The 16,367-nt window shown below is 53.4% G+C and overlaps 8 protein-coding genes; 5 read left to right on the forward strand and 3 right to left on the reverse strand.

Moving 5' to 3' along the window:
- Positions 1 to 264: 264 nt before the first annotated feature.
- On the forward strand, positions 265 to 617 carry RCC_07714 (probable Long chronological lifespan protein 2; the record flags this gene model as incomplete). XM_023772968.1 has 2 exons in its annotated part: positions 265 to 370; positions 424 to 617. The coding sequence occupies 2 exons, from the start codon at positions 265 to 267 to the stop codon at positions 615 to 617; spliced, it is 300 nt and encodes a 99-aa protein (XP_023628736.1).
- An 876-nt stretch (positions 618 to 1,493) lies between these two features.
- On the reverse strand, positions 1,494 to 2,312 carry RCC_07715 (related to metallophosphoesterase domain-containing protein 2; the record flags this gene model as incomplete). The annotated part of the gene is made up of 1 exon (XM_023772969.1): positions 1,494 to 2,312. The coding sequence occupies one exon, from the start codon at positions 2,310 to 2,312 to the stop codon at positions 1,494 to 1,496; it is 819 nt and encodes a 272-aa protein (XP_023628737.1).
- A 515-nt stretch (positions 2,313 to 2,827) lies between these two features.
- Positions 2,828 to 3,375, reverse strand: RCC_07716 (uncharacterized protein; the record flags this gene model as incomplete). XM_023772970.1 has 2 exons in its annotated part: positions 2,828 to 3,060; positions 3,117 to 3,375. The coding sequence occupies 2 exons, from the start codon at positions 3,373 to 3,375 to the stop codon at positions 2,828 to 2,830; spliced, it is 492 nt and encodes a 163-aa protein (XP_023628738.1).
- A 1,651-nt stretch (positions 3,376 to 5,026) lies between these two features.
- Positions 5,027 to 6,210, forward strand: RCC_07717 (related to small monomeric GTPase (Gtr1); the record flags this gene model as incomplete). XM_023772971.1 has 2 exons in its annotated part: positions 5,027 to 5,259; positions 5,325 to 6,210. 2 exons carry the CDS (start codon positions 5,027 to 5,029, stop codon positions 6,208 to 6,210), a joined length of 1,119 nt encoding a protein of 372 aa, XP_023628739.1.
- Positions 6,211 to 7,540: 1,330 nt separating this feature from the next.
- Positions 7,541 to 10,366, reverse strand: RCC_07718 (uncharacterized protein; the record flags this gene model as incomplete). XM_023772972.1 has 2 exons in its annotated part: positions 7,541 to 9,329; positions 9,381 to 10,366. The coding sequence occupies 2 exons, from the start codon at positions 10,364 to 10,366 to the stop codon at positions 7,541 to 7,543; spliced, it is 2,775 nt and encodes a 924-aa protein (XP_023628740.1).
- Positions 10,367 to 11,837: 1,471 nt separating this feature from the next.
- RCC_07719 (uncharacterized protein) lies at positions 11,838 to 12,196 on the forward strand (the record flags this gene model as incomplete). XM_023772973.1 has 2 exons in its annotated part: positions 11,838 to 11,861; positions 11,921 to 12,196. The coding sequence occupies 2 exons, from the start codon at positions 11,838 to 11,840 to the stop codon at positions 12,194 to 12,196; spliced, it is 300 nt and encodes a 99-aa protein (XP_023628741.1).
- A 2,126-nt stretch (positions 12,197 to 14,322) lies between these two features.
- Positions 14,323 to 14,520, forward strand: RCC_07720 (uncharacterized protein; the record flags this gene model as incomplete). XM_023772974.1 has 3 exons in its annotated part: positions 14,323 to 14,351; positions 14,411 to 14,464; positions 14,514 to 14,520. 3 exons carry the CDS (start codon positions 14,323 to 14,325, stop codon positions 14,518 to 14,520), a joined length of 90 nt encoding a protein of 29 aa, XP_023628742.1.
- A 206-nt stretch (positions 14,521 to 14,726) lies between these two features.
- RCC_07721 (uncharacterized protein) lies at positions 14,727 to 15,275 on the forward strand (the record flags this gene model as incomplete). Its single annotated transcript, XM_023772975.1, has 1 exon — positions 14,727 to 15,275. The coding sequence occupies one exon, from the start codon at positions 14,727 to 14,729 to the stop codon at positions 15,273 to 15,275; it is 549 nt and encodes a 182-aa protein (XP_023628743.1).
- Positions 15,276 to 16,367: the final 1,092 nt, after the last annotated feature.

The raw sequence follows: 16,367 nt of genomic DNA on the forward strand, positions 1-16,367 counted from the left end.
GATTGTTGTGTTGCTGTAAAGTAGGAGTGATGCAGTTCTGAGGTTATGAGATTGAGGCTTCAAGAATTCTTCCAAAATGTCAAAATCAGGGCCATTCTTATGTTCTAAAGTTGCGGGACGATCTGACGCGCCGGATTGATTACAGCTGGCATGTGAACGATGAACCTCACTTTACACCACTTCCTCACAGTCTCCAAACCATTTTCGACATTCGCAACGATGCTTCCTCTACCACTTCTTCTACTTTGTTGGGTCGTGCCAGCAATGTCACAATTCTTCAATTTCGGCAACATGTTCAACCAACAGCAACAACAAGAACCCCAAAACATGGCTTCCGATTCCGAATGGTATCAAACAAACTATGAATCGGGTATGCTCCATGCCGTCAACAGCATCCATTTGCGGTCTCTGACGGTTTTACAGCGCGCTGTGACAAATATCTCTGCCCACACACCCTCTCTTGCGTACACTTCCCGCATCACTGCCCGTGCGCCTTCCCTGCCGTTGAAGACAAGATTGAATTTGGAGATGGAAGCATGGCCTGTGTCAGCAAAGGAGGCTTCAAAGCGGGAGAAGCTGCAAGAAAGGTTGAGCTGGCAAGGAAGGGGTTGCTATAAAGTGGAAGTGGAAAGTTCCGTTACGAAATGAATGCAATGACGGGTTTTGAGACGGCTGAGCATCACTTTCCTGCTTCATCGCATGGTTTAGGGCTGAAYATCAGGGGCATTGTCATGTGGATCGGAGCGCGAATACGACTGGCCAAAGCAATAGCCTTGTCAGGTCAATTAGCTCAGTATGGAGGACGCTCTGGTCAATGGTCTTGCTGGCGTCCACTCCCATCCACTCCTCACCTCACTCAATCGGATCGTCCTCACCTCACTCAATCGGATCGACGGCCTCGCTGAGACCCTCTCCCGCCAGGTTCGCATCTTATGGCKATGAGATGCCTCACAACTTGGTACCTCTGCTGGTCAGACCTGTCCTACACAGACACACCATTGGATGAAACATCGCATAGCCCAACTTYGCATTGCTGGATTGTGCAAGCTTGGTATTGGCATGCTCATCATCACATCCGGCTCGACCGCGCCTCGCAGATCCAAATCCTGGAGTCAATGGTGGTGAAGTGTCCATATATTCTGAGGCTGCAGCTGCTGGACCATGCGAGTCGCTGTTGAATTCGTTGTTGCTCTGGATGGCACGTTCCTCCTTTATCATCGACTTGGCGGCCGTTGCAATGGGTTCACCTCCTGCTCTGACTTGAAATTCGTGTTCATAGTCAGGGCTCTCAAAGAGTCAGGCAGGTTGTTGAAGGCTGAAGCGTTGAGATCTCTGGCAAGTTGAGGATACGCWTTAGCGGTAGAGTCCTTGATTTGTCTTTGCATGTGATAGTTATAGCTACAGAGCGCTCCCGCATTGGCTCGTGAAAGGGWCCTTACATGTCGATGGCCATTCGCATGCTCTCGAATTTCTCAGTCATCACTTCTACGCCGCTACAGCGGCAGCTCTATCAGAATCGGTGCATTTACCGGCTTATACTCCTCATTCATGATCGCAGCGTTGACCATGAGTGTGCTCGAACCTCGCTCAATCTTGTATTCCTCGGCAGCTTTTTCGCACCCAGCCATATTGACCTTGACCACCACTCCTTGCGCTTCATTTGAAACATTCCAGATCTTCTTCTCCACTCCATAGCCTTCATGTATATGGCCAAAGCAATGCATCAGCGGCGCAACAGACTTCACCTCATTCAGGAGAGCCGCGCAGCCCATGTTCCCGCCTTTGCATAGATCCAAAACATTGAGCGGCGGACCATGTGTCATGACAATGTCGACACCCTTTGGAATGTTCCAACGTTGTTCGCCTTCGTTCCGTGGATATCCGAAAGCCCAGTCGCAGAATTCAGGCTGATAAGGCGACGCAAAGATCTTGAAGCTGCTGCCACTTTTGAGTGTGAAGCTGTGCAGGCCCTCTTGGAGATATGTCACCCCGGCGGCGTGGGCTAGTGGTCCGGTCATGGTTTCCATCGCCTTCTCGTGCTCGGCAGGATCATCATCCTCTCCTAGATGCGAGCTCCAGTATGTACCATCGAGGCTGAGGTCGTGGTTGCCTGCGATGACTAGTCTGAGCTCGGCATCGAAGTCCCCCAGCATACGCAGTGCTTTCTTGTAGGAGGACAGCCCTCCAACAAAGGTGAGATCTCCGCAGTGGAGGACAACGTCGACTTTTGGTAGAGGCCCGCTGAGTGGGAAGGTTTCTGCGGAGTCCCGTTCGAAATTGTGCGTGTCGGACAGAATCATGAACTTCAGCATGGTTGATGGCCAGAAATCTTCGAATGTATCTAGAGGGAAGTCAAAGGGTCGTGGCTCACTGCAATGGTTGGTGACGCGATGTTCGAAAGATCTGTCGGTGAATTATGCTGATGAATTCAAGGAAACCCAAACGACTGCAATCGTCAGCCCCCTTCCCAGGAAAGAACAGCTGCTGAAAGAACAACTTGACTCTTGCACTTTCGCGTCCTGTTCAGTCGCAACACCTCGCATGTCTCTCAATAGTAGCTGTACCTTACCTTCACCAACTCCAGGCTTTGGGACTCGACCTTGTGATATTGCATCGATCATGGCATTCGGCTCTTGTAGCCTTGTCAACATCACAGCTTATCGATCTTTCTATCGCCACCTTCGAGCACAATGAATATTCCTTACATTCGCTCATATTCATACATCGAATGGCTTCCAAGTACCCTTGGCTCACTCTGCTCTTCTTCCGTGATGATCAACTGGCTTTATGGTATCGTGTATCGCACATCTCTGCTTTCCCTCATACCTCAAAGCTCTGCAAACGCGCTCAAGGCAAACATGAGGCCGAAACTGATCTTGAATCCAACATTGTCCTGCACTGCACTGCGAAGATCGATGCCTTTGACATAGCCCTGCAATTTCCGGTACGGGATTAGGTGTATTCCATAGCTTTCTGCTGTCTGAACACCAGCGATGAGAAGGCCGACTATGAGCACCAGTGACTTGGAGAATACCGATAGACCGAGGCCTGCGACCAGTCCTGTAGAGTGAAAAGGTCAGCTGGGGAAGTGCATTTTGCAATAGGACAACACAAACCTATGATACTGCCAGTCGTCAGTTGTCGTATGGCYCCTGGGTTCATGTGGCCCTTTCGGGTGACTGGAACAGAAGCATCGTTTTGATATTGAGAGAATGACCAATCTTTGGGGCTGACGGCGGAAGGTGACGAGTCGAGGAGAACTGGTMGGCGTTGCGGTCTGAGGGTGAGAAGTGCGGCCGAGAAGCCAATGCTGCCGCCGAGGATGAGCGGTGTGCGCAGAGAGTGGTTGAGAATTCCAGGCAGTCGGAATGACATTGCTGCGGTTCTGAATGGGCTTTTAACGTGGTGGTGTCTTACGATGCTGTTCGTGTCTGGCCTCACTTCAACGTACAGAACCCGCCGAGGCTCGATGGGGAGCTCGAACGGAGATACCTACGTCACTACAAATTTTGGATAGGGTTAGGGTTTGGGTAGTATGCGAAGTCGTCGACGTCGTCTCCACATTGATTCGATGCGAAGCAATGGATGTAAGATGGTATCTGTAAGATACCTCGTCATGTAGTCGAAGCCAGTATGCTGCGTGGATAGGTTCGAAGTGATTTTGGGACCATGTCGTGTGAAATCCCAGATTCTGGCAACATATGTTGGCGAAAGAGTGCTGCGAAAGGCCTCCGTTCAGATTCAAAGGGCCTCGATCGCCAAATGATCACACACGATGCCCGACGACGAGGTCTGATCTACTGTGATGATTACAAGGCGATTGTGAACATTGCCGCTCGCCAATTCACCACGAAAGACGTCACATCCTATTCGTCTGATTCGAAAGCCACAGGAGCTTCGAAGCGTACCCGGATTACAATGTACTATTCAGTATCAACCATTCGCAACGAACACAAACACGACCTCACACGCGCGAACGCAATGCTCAGACAGCGACCATAAGTAGTCACGTCTGCTCCCCAATGTATGAAGATGTAACGAGAACCTGGAAAGGTCAGCAGACTGTCTTCGTCGATCGACGGCCACACCAACTTCCGCAGAACACAATGAGAGGTCTCTGAGCTCGCTTACCATTAGCAAGCATCATCAATCATGTCGGACTCGCCAAGGAGACAGCGCTGGATCTGCGAAAGATGCCACTGATTTTGCCCTACTTTACTATACGCGGGAAGGATCATTAGGCTTGTGAGACCTTGGCAGGCGGTAACTGACGGCATCGGGCCTCAATCCAGAGTTTGCAGCAATGTCCGAAGCAGAAGCGAGGGAACGACGCGAGCAAGGGAGGTCTCCTGCAAGACCTGCATACTCGATCAAKTTGAAGGAACTTGCAATGGAGCTGAGCGCCGAGCGGAGCTCGAACGACATGCCATTGCGGGGCTGCTAATTTAACGAATGGACGAGGGGCCAGAGGATCAGAAAGTCAAGGGGTTGTCAACATGTCAGAAGCTGGCGTCTCTTGCAGACATTGATAATCACGATCACGTAGCCAGGCCGAAAACAACACTGTTGCCATCGTGGAAAGCAGAGACTGCAAGAAGATCTGAATGACCACAGACAGGCCGGAAGTTTCCAGCCTCTTGTTGGACCCAGCCGAATCCTTTCACATAGCGTCAGCTTCAAGGAGACGAACATGTCATAGGGCATTTCCCATGCCTCAAAGCCCTCGTGAGCAATGCCCAAAGTCCATCACCTGAACGAATGTCAGCGCATCACTGCTCTGCTGCGCTGAGCTGGATGGAGCGAGGTTTGCCCATCGGCTGTCCAGAATGCCACTGATGGAGCAGAGTAAAATGCAATCATCTAGGATGCGAGCCGCATGTACATGTTGTGCTGTGTTGACAAGAGTCACAAGATATCTTTCATCATCATGAGATGGGAAGAATAAGGTGAGGTCCGAGCCGCTAGTGCGTCTGCGACACTGCCTCGTCGCACCTCACCACTTCGCGATAACATCGAACTTGAGTATATGACCACGACCACAGACACGACGATGAGCACATCGGAGCGTGGCAAGCGCCATAAGCAGCGCAAAGTTCTGCTCATGGGCCGATCTGGAGCTGGCAAGTCGTCAATGCGCTCGATCATTTTCAACAATTACGTCGCAAAAGATGTGCGCAGATTGGGCGCCACGGTTGACGTCGAGCACGCGAACATCAAGTTCATGGGGAATCTTATGCTGAATCTATGGGACTGTGGAGGGTGAGTGACCTTCGGAGATGCTGCGGGCAATGTCAGATGTAGCAGCTGATGAACCGTCTTCACAGACAGGACTCTTTCGTGGAGTCCTATCTAACAAACCAACGATCACACGTGTTCTACTCGGTCGCTGTCCTGATATTCGTCTTTGACGTTTCCTCCAAAGAGATTGCATCGGACATGCTGAGCTTTGCGTCCACAATTCGCGCATTGCAAGAATTCAGTCCACAGAGCAAGATCTTCGTGCTTATTCACAAGATGGATCTCATTCGTCCGGACCAAAAGAGCGCGGTCTATCAACAGAGAATGAAGGAGATCCGTGCCACTTGTCAGGACGAGGGCTTCCATGGTCAGCAGGTTGATTTCTGCCCCAGTTCCATCTGGGACCAGAGCTTGTATCGGGCCTGGACTCAGGTGATATATTTCCTGGTTCCAAACGCGACAGTTATTGAAAGTATGCTTTCAAAACTGGCCGAGATTCTCGATGCCCGTGAGATGATATTGTACGAACGAACCACGTGCCTGGTTGTCACGCATATCACTCGCTCAAGCGAGGAGCGGAATCCGTACACCGATCGCTTCGAAAGAATCAGCAGCATCCTCAAGACCCACAAACATTCCATGTCCAAGCACACTGGGATGATGGCGTCGGAAGTGTCATTTGCAGAGATGCAGATCAAGACTGGAGCATTCATGTTCTTCATCACAMGGCTGACTGAAAACACAAATCTAGCGATCGTAATGCCCAGTGATGAGGCATCTTTCAATGCTGCGCGCGTGAACGTGCAGCTTGCAAGGAAAGAATTCGCCCACCTGGATATCGTGGAACGAAAAGGAAAGGAGGCACATCATGTCAATGCTGTTCGCGAGCAAGGAGCAACTGATGAAGATGGCAAAGGGAGCGAGGATGAAAACCTTGCCCAGGCTGCGCAAGGACTGCYGAAAGATGGGTGAGCAAGCATCGTGATGCTATAGACGGCAACATCGACTCAAGTCTCCTTGGATACGACCCGCTGCTTCGGCTATGCTGGCTGCCGTTGTCGCTTCTCACCATGGTTTAGGACATTCGCTTCCCATAGAGCGTGGATATAAGTTCAGCAGACGCGCTGGAGAAACATCTGTGGGGCTCGGCTTTGCTTGCACCTACCCTGCAAGCGGGTGGAGAGATCTAGACAACCGAAGCTCCGAGCGGCTCCGCCCCGTGCAATGAGTGCCGCCTATCCCCGGCCGCTACGATAGGAGTAGCTGAACCGTGCGGTCCAGAATTTGTTGGCAGAGTGGTGATTAGGTCTCGGGAGATTTACTCGGCAACGCGACGACCCAGGGGGTCCACTTTCACGGACGAATGCAAGAGATACCGTAGAGCAATGTCGGTATGAAGCAAGCCGCCTCCGGCTTGGCGAATGTATGATCCCAAGACCAAGGCCTGTTGTAGGCGTGCAAGGAAGGATTTGTGAATGCATTGCGTTTGTGCAAGGTGATGGACGCTCTTCCATTCTGCTCATGTCACTGTGATGTGCACGTTCATGATGTTTGAGCCTCTCAAGGAACATACATCTATTGTACGCCACAAAGACACGGATTATGGATGAATACGAAACACGTCGCAGGCGCATTCTAATTGCCGAACGAGCGCCCCGGAGGCTAGAGCTAGCTACATGACTCGAGCTCCGCAGGCTAACGAAGCCACGGAAAACGAGATCCAAAGATCGGGAAAGATTTCGGAAGATGCGCCTGCTCGCTACAATCCTTGCTCGAGCCTGGTCCTTGTCCTGGTTGTTTTGCAGTTTTGCAGGGCCTAATTAAGGTGAAGCACTCGACATGAGCGGCCCGAGCAGCGGGCTCGCTAACAGGCTTCCAGAGCCCCCATGCAAAAGCGCTAGACTTCTTGGCCGTAGAGCATCGTCGATMCAGCAGCGGCACATCACAGGATGTACGCGCACCCAATCAGAGCGCGCATAGATAGTCCGTACCTCGTAGTCCCCTTCACTGCGGAGACGGAGTTAGTGCAAAGGCCCCGAAATGAGACCAGTGCCTATTCTGTGTTTCTCGAAGAAATGTGCCAACGCAGATGTGTTGACAGAATGAACCGTTAAATCTCTACACGTATCGTAGTATAGTATGGTTGTATTATCGACATCTGTTCTTAATAGACACACATATCTGTGCTTGCCAACATGATGTTCATGAATCATGGTTGTACCGTTTCGCTCCTGTATCTCGACTCGGACGGAATCCTTTGCGGCGCATACAATGATCCTGTCGATATCTGGCCGAAAGGCTGTCACAAGCCACGTGAATCACTGCCCGGACTCCTGTTCTGCGGATCTTCTCGAAGCGCATCAAAGAAGCTGCGATCGTCCGCACCGTAGATGCAGTCGTCTGCTTCTGCAAATTCCTGCTCCAGGGACGAGTGCACACCCCACTCTCGTCCAAGCCAACAACCGCTCCGTGCTGTGAACGGATGCTTGAGGACGTTTTGAATCTGATAGTAGCGTGTCTCGCAGGCTTTGTCTTGGTCACGGGCGCTGTTCCAGTACCGAGCCAGCTCCCTCAATGATTCCAGACCACAACTGATGAGGTCCAAAGTGGATCTGAGATGGGAGTCCAAGCCACCAGCCCCGACTACGTCGATTGCAGCGAGGATGGCATATCCAGCGAACGGTGTTGTGAACGAAAAAGAGGCACCGTGGCCATCTCTGTCCATCATATCCCACTTTGCTGCGCGAAGAGTATTCATCACTTGGAGCAGGTCGTGTGAGTGCTTATGTGAAGCTCGCACGTTGCGCGCGAGTGACCGTGGGATGAGCGAATGCCTCACAAATCGGTTCATCTTCACCCAGGCAAGATGATACAGGACGTGCATCGAGATGAACGGTCCTGCATACCCTCCCTGAATGCTGCGCTCTACATTGGCCTGGGAGAACTGTAGTTGGTCTGGTAGGCGTGAGGACCAATTGTGCAGCGCTGCTCCGGTGTTCTCGTAAAACCTCTCGTACTCATCTGCATACGCTACCGGCGAACGGTGTACGGCGCGATAGATGAAATTCGATACATCGCCCCAAATCGCGGCGACCAGAATTAGCCAACCCATTGGCGAGATTGCGCTAGTTGCCGTAAGTGATGCCTTCAGTGGATCGATGGTTCCGTTGTTGTAGTGAGGCGCATCGGACTGGTAGCCACGTTCATAGGTCTCCTCGAAGCATGGAAGTCGAAGGAAGACATCCTGGGGATTGATGCTGCTTGAATTTGGGCCACAATAGCGATCCATGAGAAAGCCTGACCAAAACGTCCGGCGCTTGCATTCAATCACCTGCTCTGAAGAGAGATTGAACTCGTGGCGACTTCGCACGTTGCCGTCGCTCTCCGCACAGCCCTGTTCGGTGTGATATCTCAGGTAGAGTGCGGCTTGGATGCCGGATCCGATGTAGTCCCATTCCACCCCGTTAGCACCCTTTGCAAAATGGTACAGCCCCAGTAGCAGTCGAGTCTGCACAACACACATGCTGAAACGTCCTATCTTGGCCTGTATAGCCTCTCCGGCTATAATCACACAGCGCTCCGCAAATCCGGAATATTGAACGTCGTCGGCAAAGATGGAACCCACGGCCAGCATTGCATAAAGAACCATGCGCTCRCTCTGGCACTTTTCGGGACTTGCTCTAAGCCAGTTCATGAAGTGATGCTTTGGAAATATACAATAAGTCGCATCATTGACTTCTGCAAAGTAGTAGTTCAGGAGATGCATGGTCGCTTCGGGATCCACCAAGTATGGGTCTTCTTCCCAGCACAACACCCTGGCTGATGGCCGAGCCGCGTTTGGCGTACTTTTGTGGCCGTTCTCCGGAGACTGCACGGCGCCATGATTTGCAGACAATGGAGAGGCAGATCGGTGCTTCTTGGCGGGAGCTGAGGAGGGAGAAGAACCATCCATTGTCCGCCGCTTGTGTACGCCTTCAGAGACCATGTGCGGAGATGTCGATCCTGTTGCACTCTTATGGGTGGGAGAATCAGCGCCGCTCGGCCAAATTGGAGTTCCGCTCGTTTCTGATTGGGACTGATGGGTCGGCGCCCTGTTGACGGTTGGTCAGTCAATAGCAGCAGACACTTGGCGGACGACCTACTTTCGACAAACTCTCTTTGCCTTTTCACATTGTAGGCAGCTCGCGGCACCCGGCTCGCATTTGATCTTCTTCTCTCGGCAGTCTAGACATGCCATTGCGAGCCGCTTACGAGGCTTGTTGGCCTTTGTCAGTCCCCAAGCAGGGTTGACGGTTTCGCCGTCGACATGTGTTGGGATGCGGAAGCCACCTTCGTAGAGGTGGAAAGCTCCTTCGCCCGGCACCTCTCTCACACCAATATACTTCTTTGATGACTCGGGTCCAGCGGGTCCGTTGTGGTTATCGACCCGGTCCAATGAGCCAGGAGGGCTTCGATACTGCGATTCGTCTGCAGCACCGGTGTTGTACGGACTGGGCACGCCGTTCATCAAATATGGACCTGGACCTGTCGTGGGCTGTCGTGCTTGTTCCCGCCGTGGATCATGATATTCCATAGGATGCTCCGGATAGCTTGCATATGGGGGCGAGGGAACCTGACTATCGTGTCGTTTGGAAGGGTTAGTCTCCAATATCGGTAGCTCGATACGGCGGTTCTGATGGGAATGGAATGTATGTCCATTGGTGGCCGGAGGCGGTGCAAGCGGAGGATGCCAAGCAGCTTGACTCCGACCGTAGTAGGCCTCTCCGCTATGCTGAGTTGGAGGAGGACCATTCCACACATTGGGAGGATATGGAGCCTGCGATGGTCCGGGTGAGGCTGAAGTTAGAATGTCCTGTAGACGAGGCAGCTTCTGTCCTTGTGGCCGGTGTTCGCTTTGGCCTGGCGGCGGTCCCCGGAAGGCATCGGGCCTCCTTTGGTGTCCTGGTCCTTCTGGCAGTGGAGAGGGCATCTGGTAAGAGGGCCTAGGCTCCAGAGGACGCGGCAATTCTACCGATGGCCTCTGTGGAAGACCATACTGCGGATGCTCGCCGGAGTGGCTCATGCGTCGGTCATGGTGATAGGAATGGGTACGAATGGAGTCCGCCGGATGGCTCGCAGCTGAGAACATGGCTTCTAATAAAGCCCGGCAGTGTTGCTCAACTGGGAGTCTGGAACATGAGTGCCCGTGCCAGGTGCGAAGCTCCTCGTCCGCGGCTTCTCTCTCGCCAACGTTGAAACTGATCCACGGCGCCGAGCAACGTGAAGGTGGCGAAGGCAGAATGATTCAACGCTGCCGGTAACAATACGTTGCATGCAGCGAGTCGGGGACACGATCGAATTTGCAGCGAGGAAGCAGGCAGACAGAGATGGGGTGCAGCATAAGCGGGCTCAAGAAGGCTGCAGGAAAGGTGTTGGAACGAGTGGCCAGGCGGGTGAGGACAGTAGTAGGCTCTCGGCTCCTGTGCTGCGCGGAGGCGAGTCAAGCGCAGCCGACAAGGTAGAGCAAAGGGACAGCAAAGGGCAGCGGCGGCAAAGACGCAGGTGGCCACTCGGTAATGCAGATGCAGAGGTGTAGGTTGATGTGCAGCGTCAGGTGCCGATAGAGGTGGGTGAGCAACGGGCAGGCGAGTGGTCGTTTATTAGATCAAGGGCAGCGTATCGATCGCTGCGAGTGGAGGTGCACACACCCTTGCGCATGGGAGGGGCTTCTTCCCGTCCTGAGTCCTGAGTCGTCTGCAGCAACGGCGGGACCCTCTCACCTCGAGGGACAACTCTGATGGGCCCGCACGCACGCTCGCAGCCACAGCCGGAATGGAGAATACCAGCACACGGGAACTCTACGGCGTAGCTACCCTAGCCTGTCTGCGGCGTGGTGCTAGTCGGCGAGTGAAGCGCCCGCAAAGCATCGATGCTTGCCGCGAAGCAGAGTTTGGGCCTGCAAGCAGCAAGGCCGTGTCCGGCGTCGAAGGATCGCCCGCGTGCCCTGGCGAGAGCGTCTGTGCCTCGTCTGGCTGTCACTCTAATGCCCAAATCGAGCTGGACTACGCGACCGCCTGGGCAGCGCCCTGTCTGCCGCCGGTGGCGACGACAGCGTTTCTCGCCTTGGCTGGATCCTCGTCTGGCTCAGGCTCCCCAAACACGGCAGCATGGAGCAGGCATCACAGGCAATCAAAGGCCCTGAGACGATCGCTTTTAGCGGAGCCGCGCACTTGAGCACAATCGGGAAACCAGCCCGCCCACGCTGACAAGCAGAGTTGCGGCAGCCGAAAGTCTCAGCGCAGGGCATCCTTGCTCGGTGGAGTTTGCCCGGCAATGCCGTCTGCGCTGATCACACCTAGTCCCAAGGATTGGCTCATCATATGACGGTCCACGGACCGGAACAGCTACAGTATGCGCCTAGCACCTGCACGAGGCTGCCCTCTCACATGGCATGGCATGGCACGGCCGCACAGGAATCCCGTTGTGTTCACACCACAACAACGCTGGTCGGCCGCCAAACAGCACAGACTTGGAGGCTGAGAAAGCCAGCCCTGATGTCAAGCGTTGGAGGATTCCAGTGGCCGTTGCACTGACTGCCGTAGCGAGACTCCTGATGAGCCATGCGATCAGCTCTCTCCGGTAAGGTGAGTGGTCGGCAGTCCGAGACAATCCCCGAGGCCACTTTTTGATTCGATCGCGGCAGGCTCGTTGGGAGACGCTCTCACACGCACGCATCGTGAAATCGCGCGCAGACAGCGTGCCTAGGTACATACAACGAAGTATGGAATACAGACTTATCGCACGAGCAGCTTGCGGGATTCAAAGCTCTGGACTTCTGCAACGCTCCTTCATTCATCATGGTTGCCAAGAACATGTTGGTCAAGATTCCCCACTTGTTGTGTTCCCCGACTGGGCACAACCTAGTCCAGCTATTGCACCTCACCTGTCGTTTACCGTCTGCCGGACCACCGATTGCTAGCGATAGAATCCTCGCATGATGAAACGACTTCTGTAAAGGGAATGTGTGGTGGGGCAGCACAAAAGAAATGAACCACTCCGCATCCCTTCGATCTCGTCAAGCGGCGTGGTCGCACTGGGAGTACCACGAAGACTGCCGAAAACATGGGTGGCACGCGGATCATTTCAGCTGCATCGCACCATCGCTTGATGGTGTCTCTAACCAGTGGAGGGCTTTTATTGTCTACGGAGCGCGAAGCACACAAGCATCTCAGACACGTACTAACTTTAGATACTGCGGCTGAAGCGCACACGTTCACAGCTGACGTCAAGACGGATTGAGCAACGATGAGCGTCTAAAAGCACGCGAAAAGTGATTGTGAATGGTTCGGGTAAAGGCCTAATGCGCCTCGACGCCACACGGGAAGTAAGATTCGGGAGTTTCTCTTCGGAGCTCACTTCTGCTTGTACGCGATCATCATTTACCGATGTTGCACTTAGCAGTGCTTTACGGGTTCACTTGACTGCAGTACCGATCCGACGTTCATGCAAGATGGCAGTGAATGCTTCCCGCCCCCATTAAAGCTTTGGTATGGCACCAGCGACCGGACCGGAGCTGCGAATGGGACCGCACCCCTCGGACCCGAATACTCTGGCCAATAACCAGCTCACACATGATGGCGTCAAGATTAAAGCTGGGGTTAGCTCCCGTCCGTGCAGCCAAGAGTGGAGCCAAATCATGTTGTCTCCAACGCCTTTGGTCCATTCATACTTCGCAGTTCGATACTGCAGAAGCTCGGCGGACCTTGAACTTCTTCTCGATGTACCGAAGCTATGCCGATTTCTCATCGCCTTTGGATTGAGAGTAGACTCAACTTTCCACCGTGACGCTTGCTCGTCGTGCTATACGAGAGTGGTGAGGCTTGTTTGAATCTCACAAGTCTGCCGCGAGCACCTAAAGACACGAAATGAGTAAAGCCGGGACAGGAAGTAGGATCGTGTCCCGATGCCGTGGCGGCTAGTCGATATCGGCAGCAGCAGAGTGGCACGCAGGACGACCCTGCCGGAAGTACTTTGGAACCCGTCGCAGTCTCCGCAGAACTGGTTAGCCGCGAGACCATGAATCGTTCCCTAATCGTCCGGCATATGAAAAACGAGTTTCATTTGAAGAAATTCTGACCWTTGTTGTCCAAAATCCCAGTCGCCATCAGCCTCGCGAGTCATTTTGCAGCGAGCATTGCGCAGTGCCAGTGCTTGCGAGCCGCAGAAGCCCCGCACCACAGCCAGAGCACAAAAATCGCATCGCCAGGCCTCTGCCAGCTCTGTGTTCCAGATCTGCGGCACTGATCGGCGCATTCCACCAGCAAAACCCGCCTGGCGCTTGCGTGGCGCGTTCATTTACTGCAAAAGTATGCTCGGCGCCCTATCAGATTCTGGCATGTGCACYTTTTTCGGCGCCCCGTGTCGACCACAAACCTAATTTTGCTGGGTGTATCACTCCTACTCCGTACATCGTAGCTGACATGATAGGATAAGTAGAGGCTGTGGCAACACTCTTCCCCGTCTGTAGCATGACAAGCTTCGCCCGATGGAGCCGTGCTATCGTGTGGACCATGCGCAAGCCATTCCACCGGTTCTCTATGACTACCAGTACTACGTAGGTACAACATGTACGAGCAATTACGAAAGAGATCAGCCCCTCCGCAAAAGCATGTTGATGATACGAAGGAGTGTGACATTGGCGACATCGAACACGCCTATGCATTGACTTCGAGGCTCCACGGAATGATCTATGCCTCGACATCACGGGACATCTGGCCGGATCGAGTCCATCGTCTCTTTGCATCGGAGGGTGTCCGAACCACAGAGCCCTCTTGAATATCCCAGCGCGGGTGTGTCGGCAGCGAATCACTTCTCGTAGATTACAGCGAATGCGGATTTATGGCCATCAAGAACGACTCCCGATGCAAAGAGACGCCCTAATCTAGGACGTGCCTTGGGTACCTGTGATCAGCTTCATGATGACCAGCACAACTCTACCAGCCTGAGGACTGGATCGAACAGCGAGTGCCGCTGGCTCACATCAGCGCAGGAGATCGGCGCCCTCAGCGACGTGTTCCTGGCCAAAAACTGGCTCGCAAATCTACGATGAACCTCTTTGCCAACAATGTGGACTGGTACGACTGCTATCAAACTGATTTCCGAGCCTGATGTGCAGCCTTTTGACGCATCGTAGGAATATCATCAAAGTCTCTCATCTGCACGTTTACCGTACACAGTGTTGGGATCTGTATAAACTCCCCAGCTCCACCCACAGTCGCCGCTGATTGTGATTGCAGATCCTAGCTCTTACAGGACTGGTACCAGAAATGACTACCTGCTTCAAGAAGCCGTCCGATGCGGACATCGATTACAGGCAGATGTCAATTAAGCGCCGCTCCAACCTGGTCCCTTTGTTTGAGCAACCAGGATGCCCCTGCAAGCATTCCCAGAAGAGCTCCAGAACAACGATGGCCCTCCAAGGATCTAGGGCTGTGCATGTTTCATGATGAATGCCGTACGATGAACGAGGTCTTCGCGAAATGCAATTTCACATGCCCATCCGAGCCTCAACATACCTGAACCTCGAGTCTTTCGCTAACAATACGACACAAAAATCGTCGCCCCAGAAGTTCAGCTTACCCTGCCGGCTCACGTGCCATGAGCGCATGCGCGGCCAGATCACGACTGGAAGTGAGGCCCGACACTTCGCTCCCTTGAGGCCTGTGGCCTGTGGAAAATGCGACTCCAACTTGGATGCATTTCCGCCTTCGCTTCTACGACGAGTTCGTAATCGATCGAACGGACATAGCCCAGGCCCGAAGCAAAAGCAAGATCGCTCGCTCCAGCCAGCTGAAACCGTGCGTCCAATTCGATTTGGAATGCTTCACAATCAATTTGGTACCTGTCGAGAACGCGACCTGCGGACGGCAGTCCTGATGATACACGCGCATGGTAGCGAAATCATTGCATGGCCATCAGATTGTAACCTCGCCAGGCCGTCATTGCGAGTTGCTCCTCGGAAGTGTGCTGAGAACATGGAAGCTCGCGATGTGTTGTGAGGGAGTTGAACCATTGCCGCTCGAGCTCCCGTCTTCCTTGACAGTCGACTATTACTGCGACTGGCCTACACAATCAATGGATCGCGATCGATTTGACGGGTGCCTGACCTGTTGCAGTGGCGAGGATTCGTGTTGATCTGAGGCCGCACTATTCTCGATGAGGGCATCAAACGACAACGCGGGACCAACGGCTTGTCCGCGTTTGTGCCGCGAGGTCATGAGAGGATAACAGCGGCGTATCATAACGCATGAGCAGGCTTCGAAGGCAATCAACCCAACTCTGAGAAACAGGGGTGCCACGCTACAGCCATGTCGTCCACAGCATGCCTAGTGCAGTCCGGACTGTTTCCCCGCAGATTGGCGAGATCGGCCAAGCATGGCGCGAAACACACTTCCACCGTCTTCATCAACCTTCTGCTCATCATCTTTGGCCGTGAGTACACAATGAAGTAGGGCCGAGCGACCAGATCCTGTCTCGATGAATCKGATCTGTCGCTTCGAAGTTCCAGAGAATACCCGCCTGCCGAACGGCAGAGATGTTGCACTCCCGCTCGCATGCATGCACTGCACTACGGCATCTTCCCAGGCTGTCCCAGCAAAGCCCGGCGCAAGCTGACATCACCAACAAACTGTCCGCATATGCTGGTTTTCGGTGACATATTGAACATGTCGACCAGGTGTCGGCGTGAACAAGTAATATATGCATGCAGTTCCGTGTTGTCTTTACTGTTCAGATTCTTAACGAGCAGCGAGTTTGAAACTTTACACAGGCGTGGACACCAGACGGCGCTCATGTGCAGATGCCAGAAGTCTATCAGCTCAATAATGCATTGACCTATTTCGCGGCAAGAAACCCGCAGATCCAACCAAGTGGGCATTAGAACGGTCGAGGACCAAGGTATCGCGTTCGATCGCCCCTCAAGTGCACCTATCACAGAAATCTGAATTGCATGACACACTCGCCATCAACCGGATCGACGTGCGACGATCGTCTGTAGCAGGAACGACATGCATCGGAGTGATAGCTTCCTTTCCAAAAACGTTCGAACTAGCCCGCCGCTGACCCTAAAGTTTTTGGATCCGCCCTCGGTC

Source organism: Ramularia collo-cygni (assembly GCF_900074925.1).
Source record: "Ramularia collo-cygni strain URUG2 genome assembly, contig: RCC_scaffold12, whole genome shotgun sequence".
Classification (NCBI taxonomy): domain Eukaryota; kingdom Fungi; phylum Ascomycota; class Dothideomycetes; order Mycosphaerellales; family Mycosphaerellaceae; genus Ramularia; species Ramularia collo-cygni.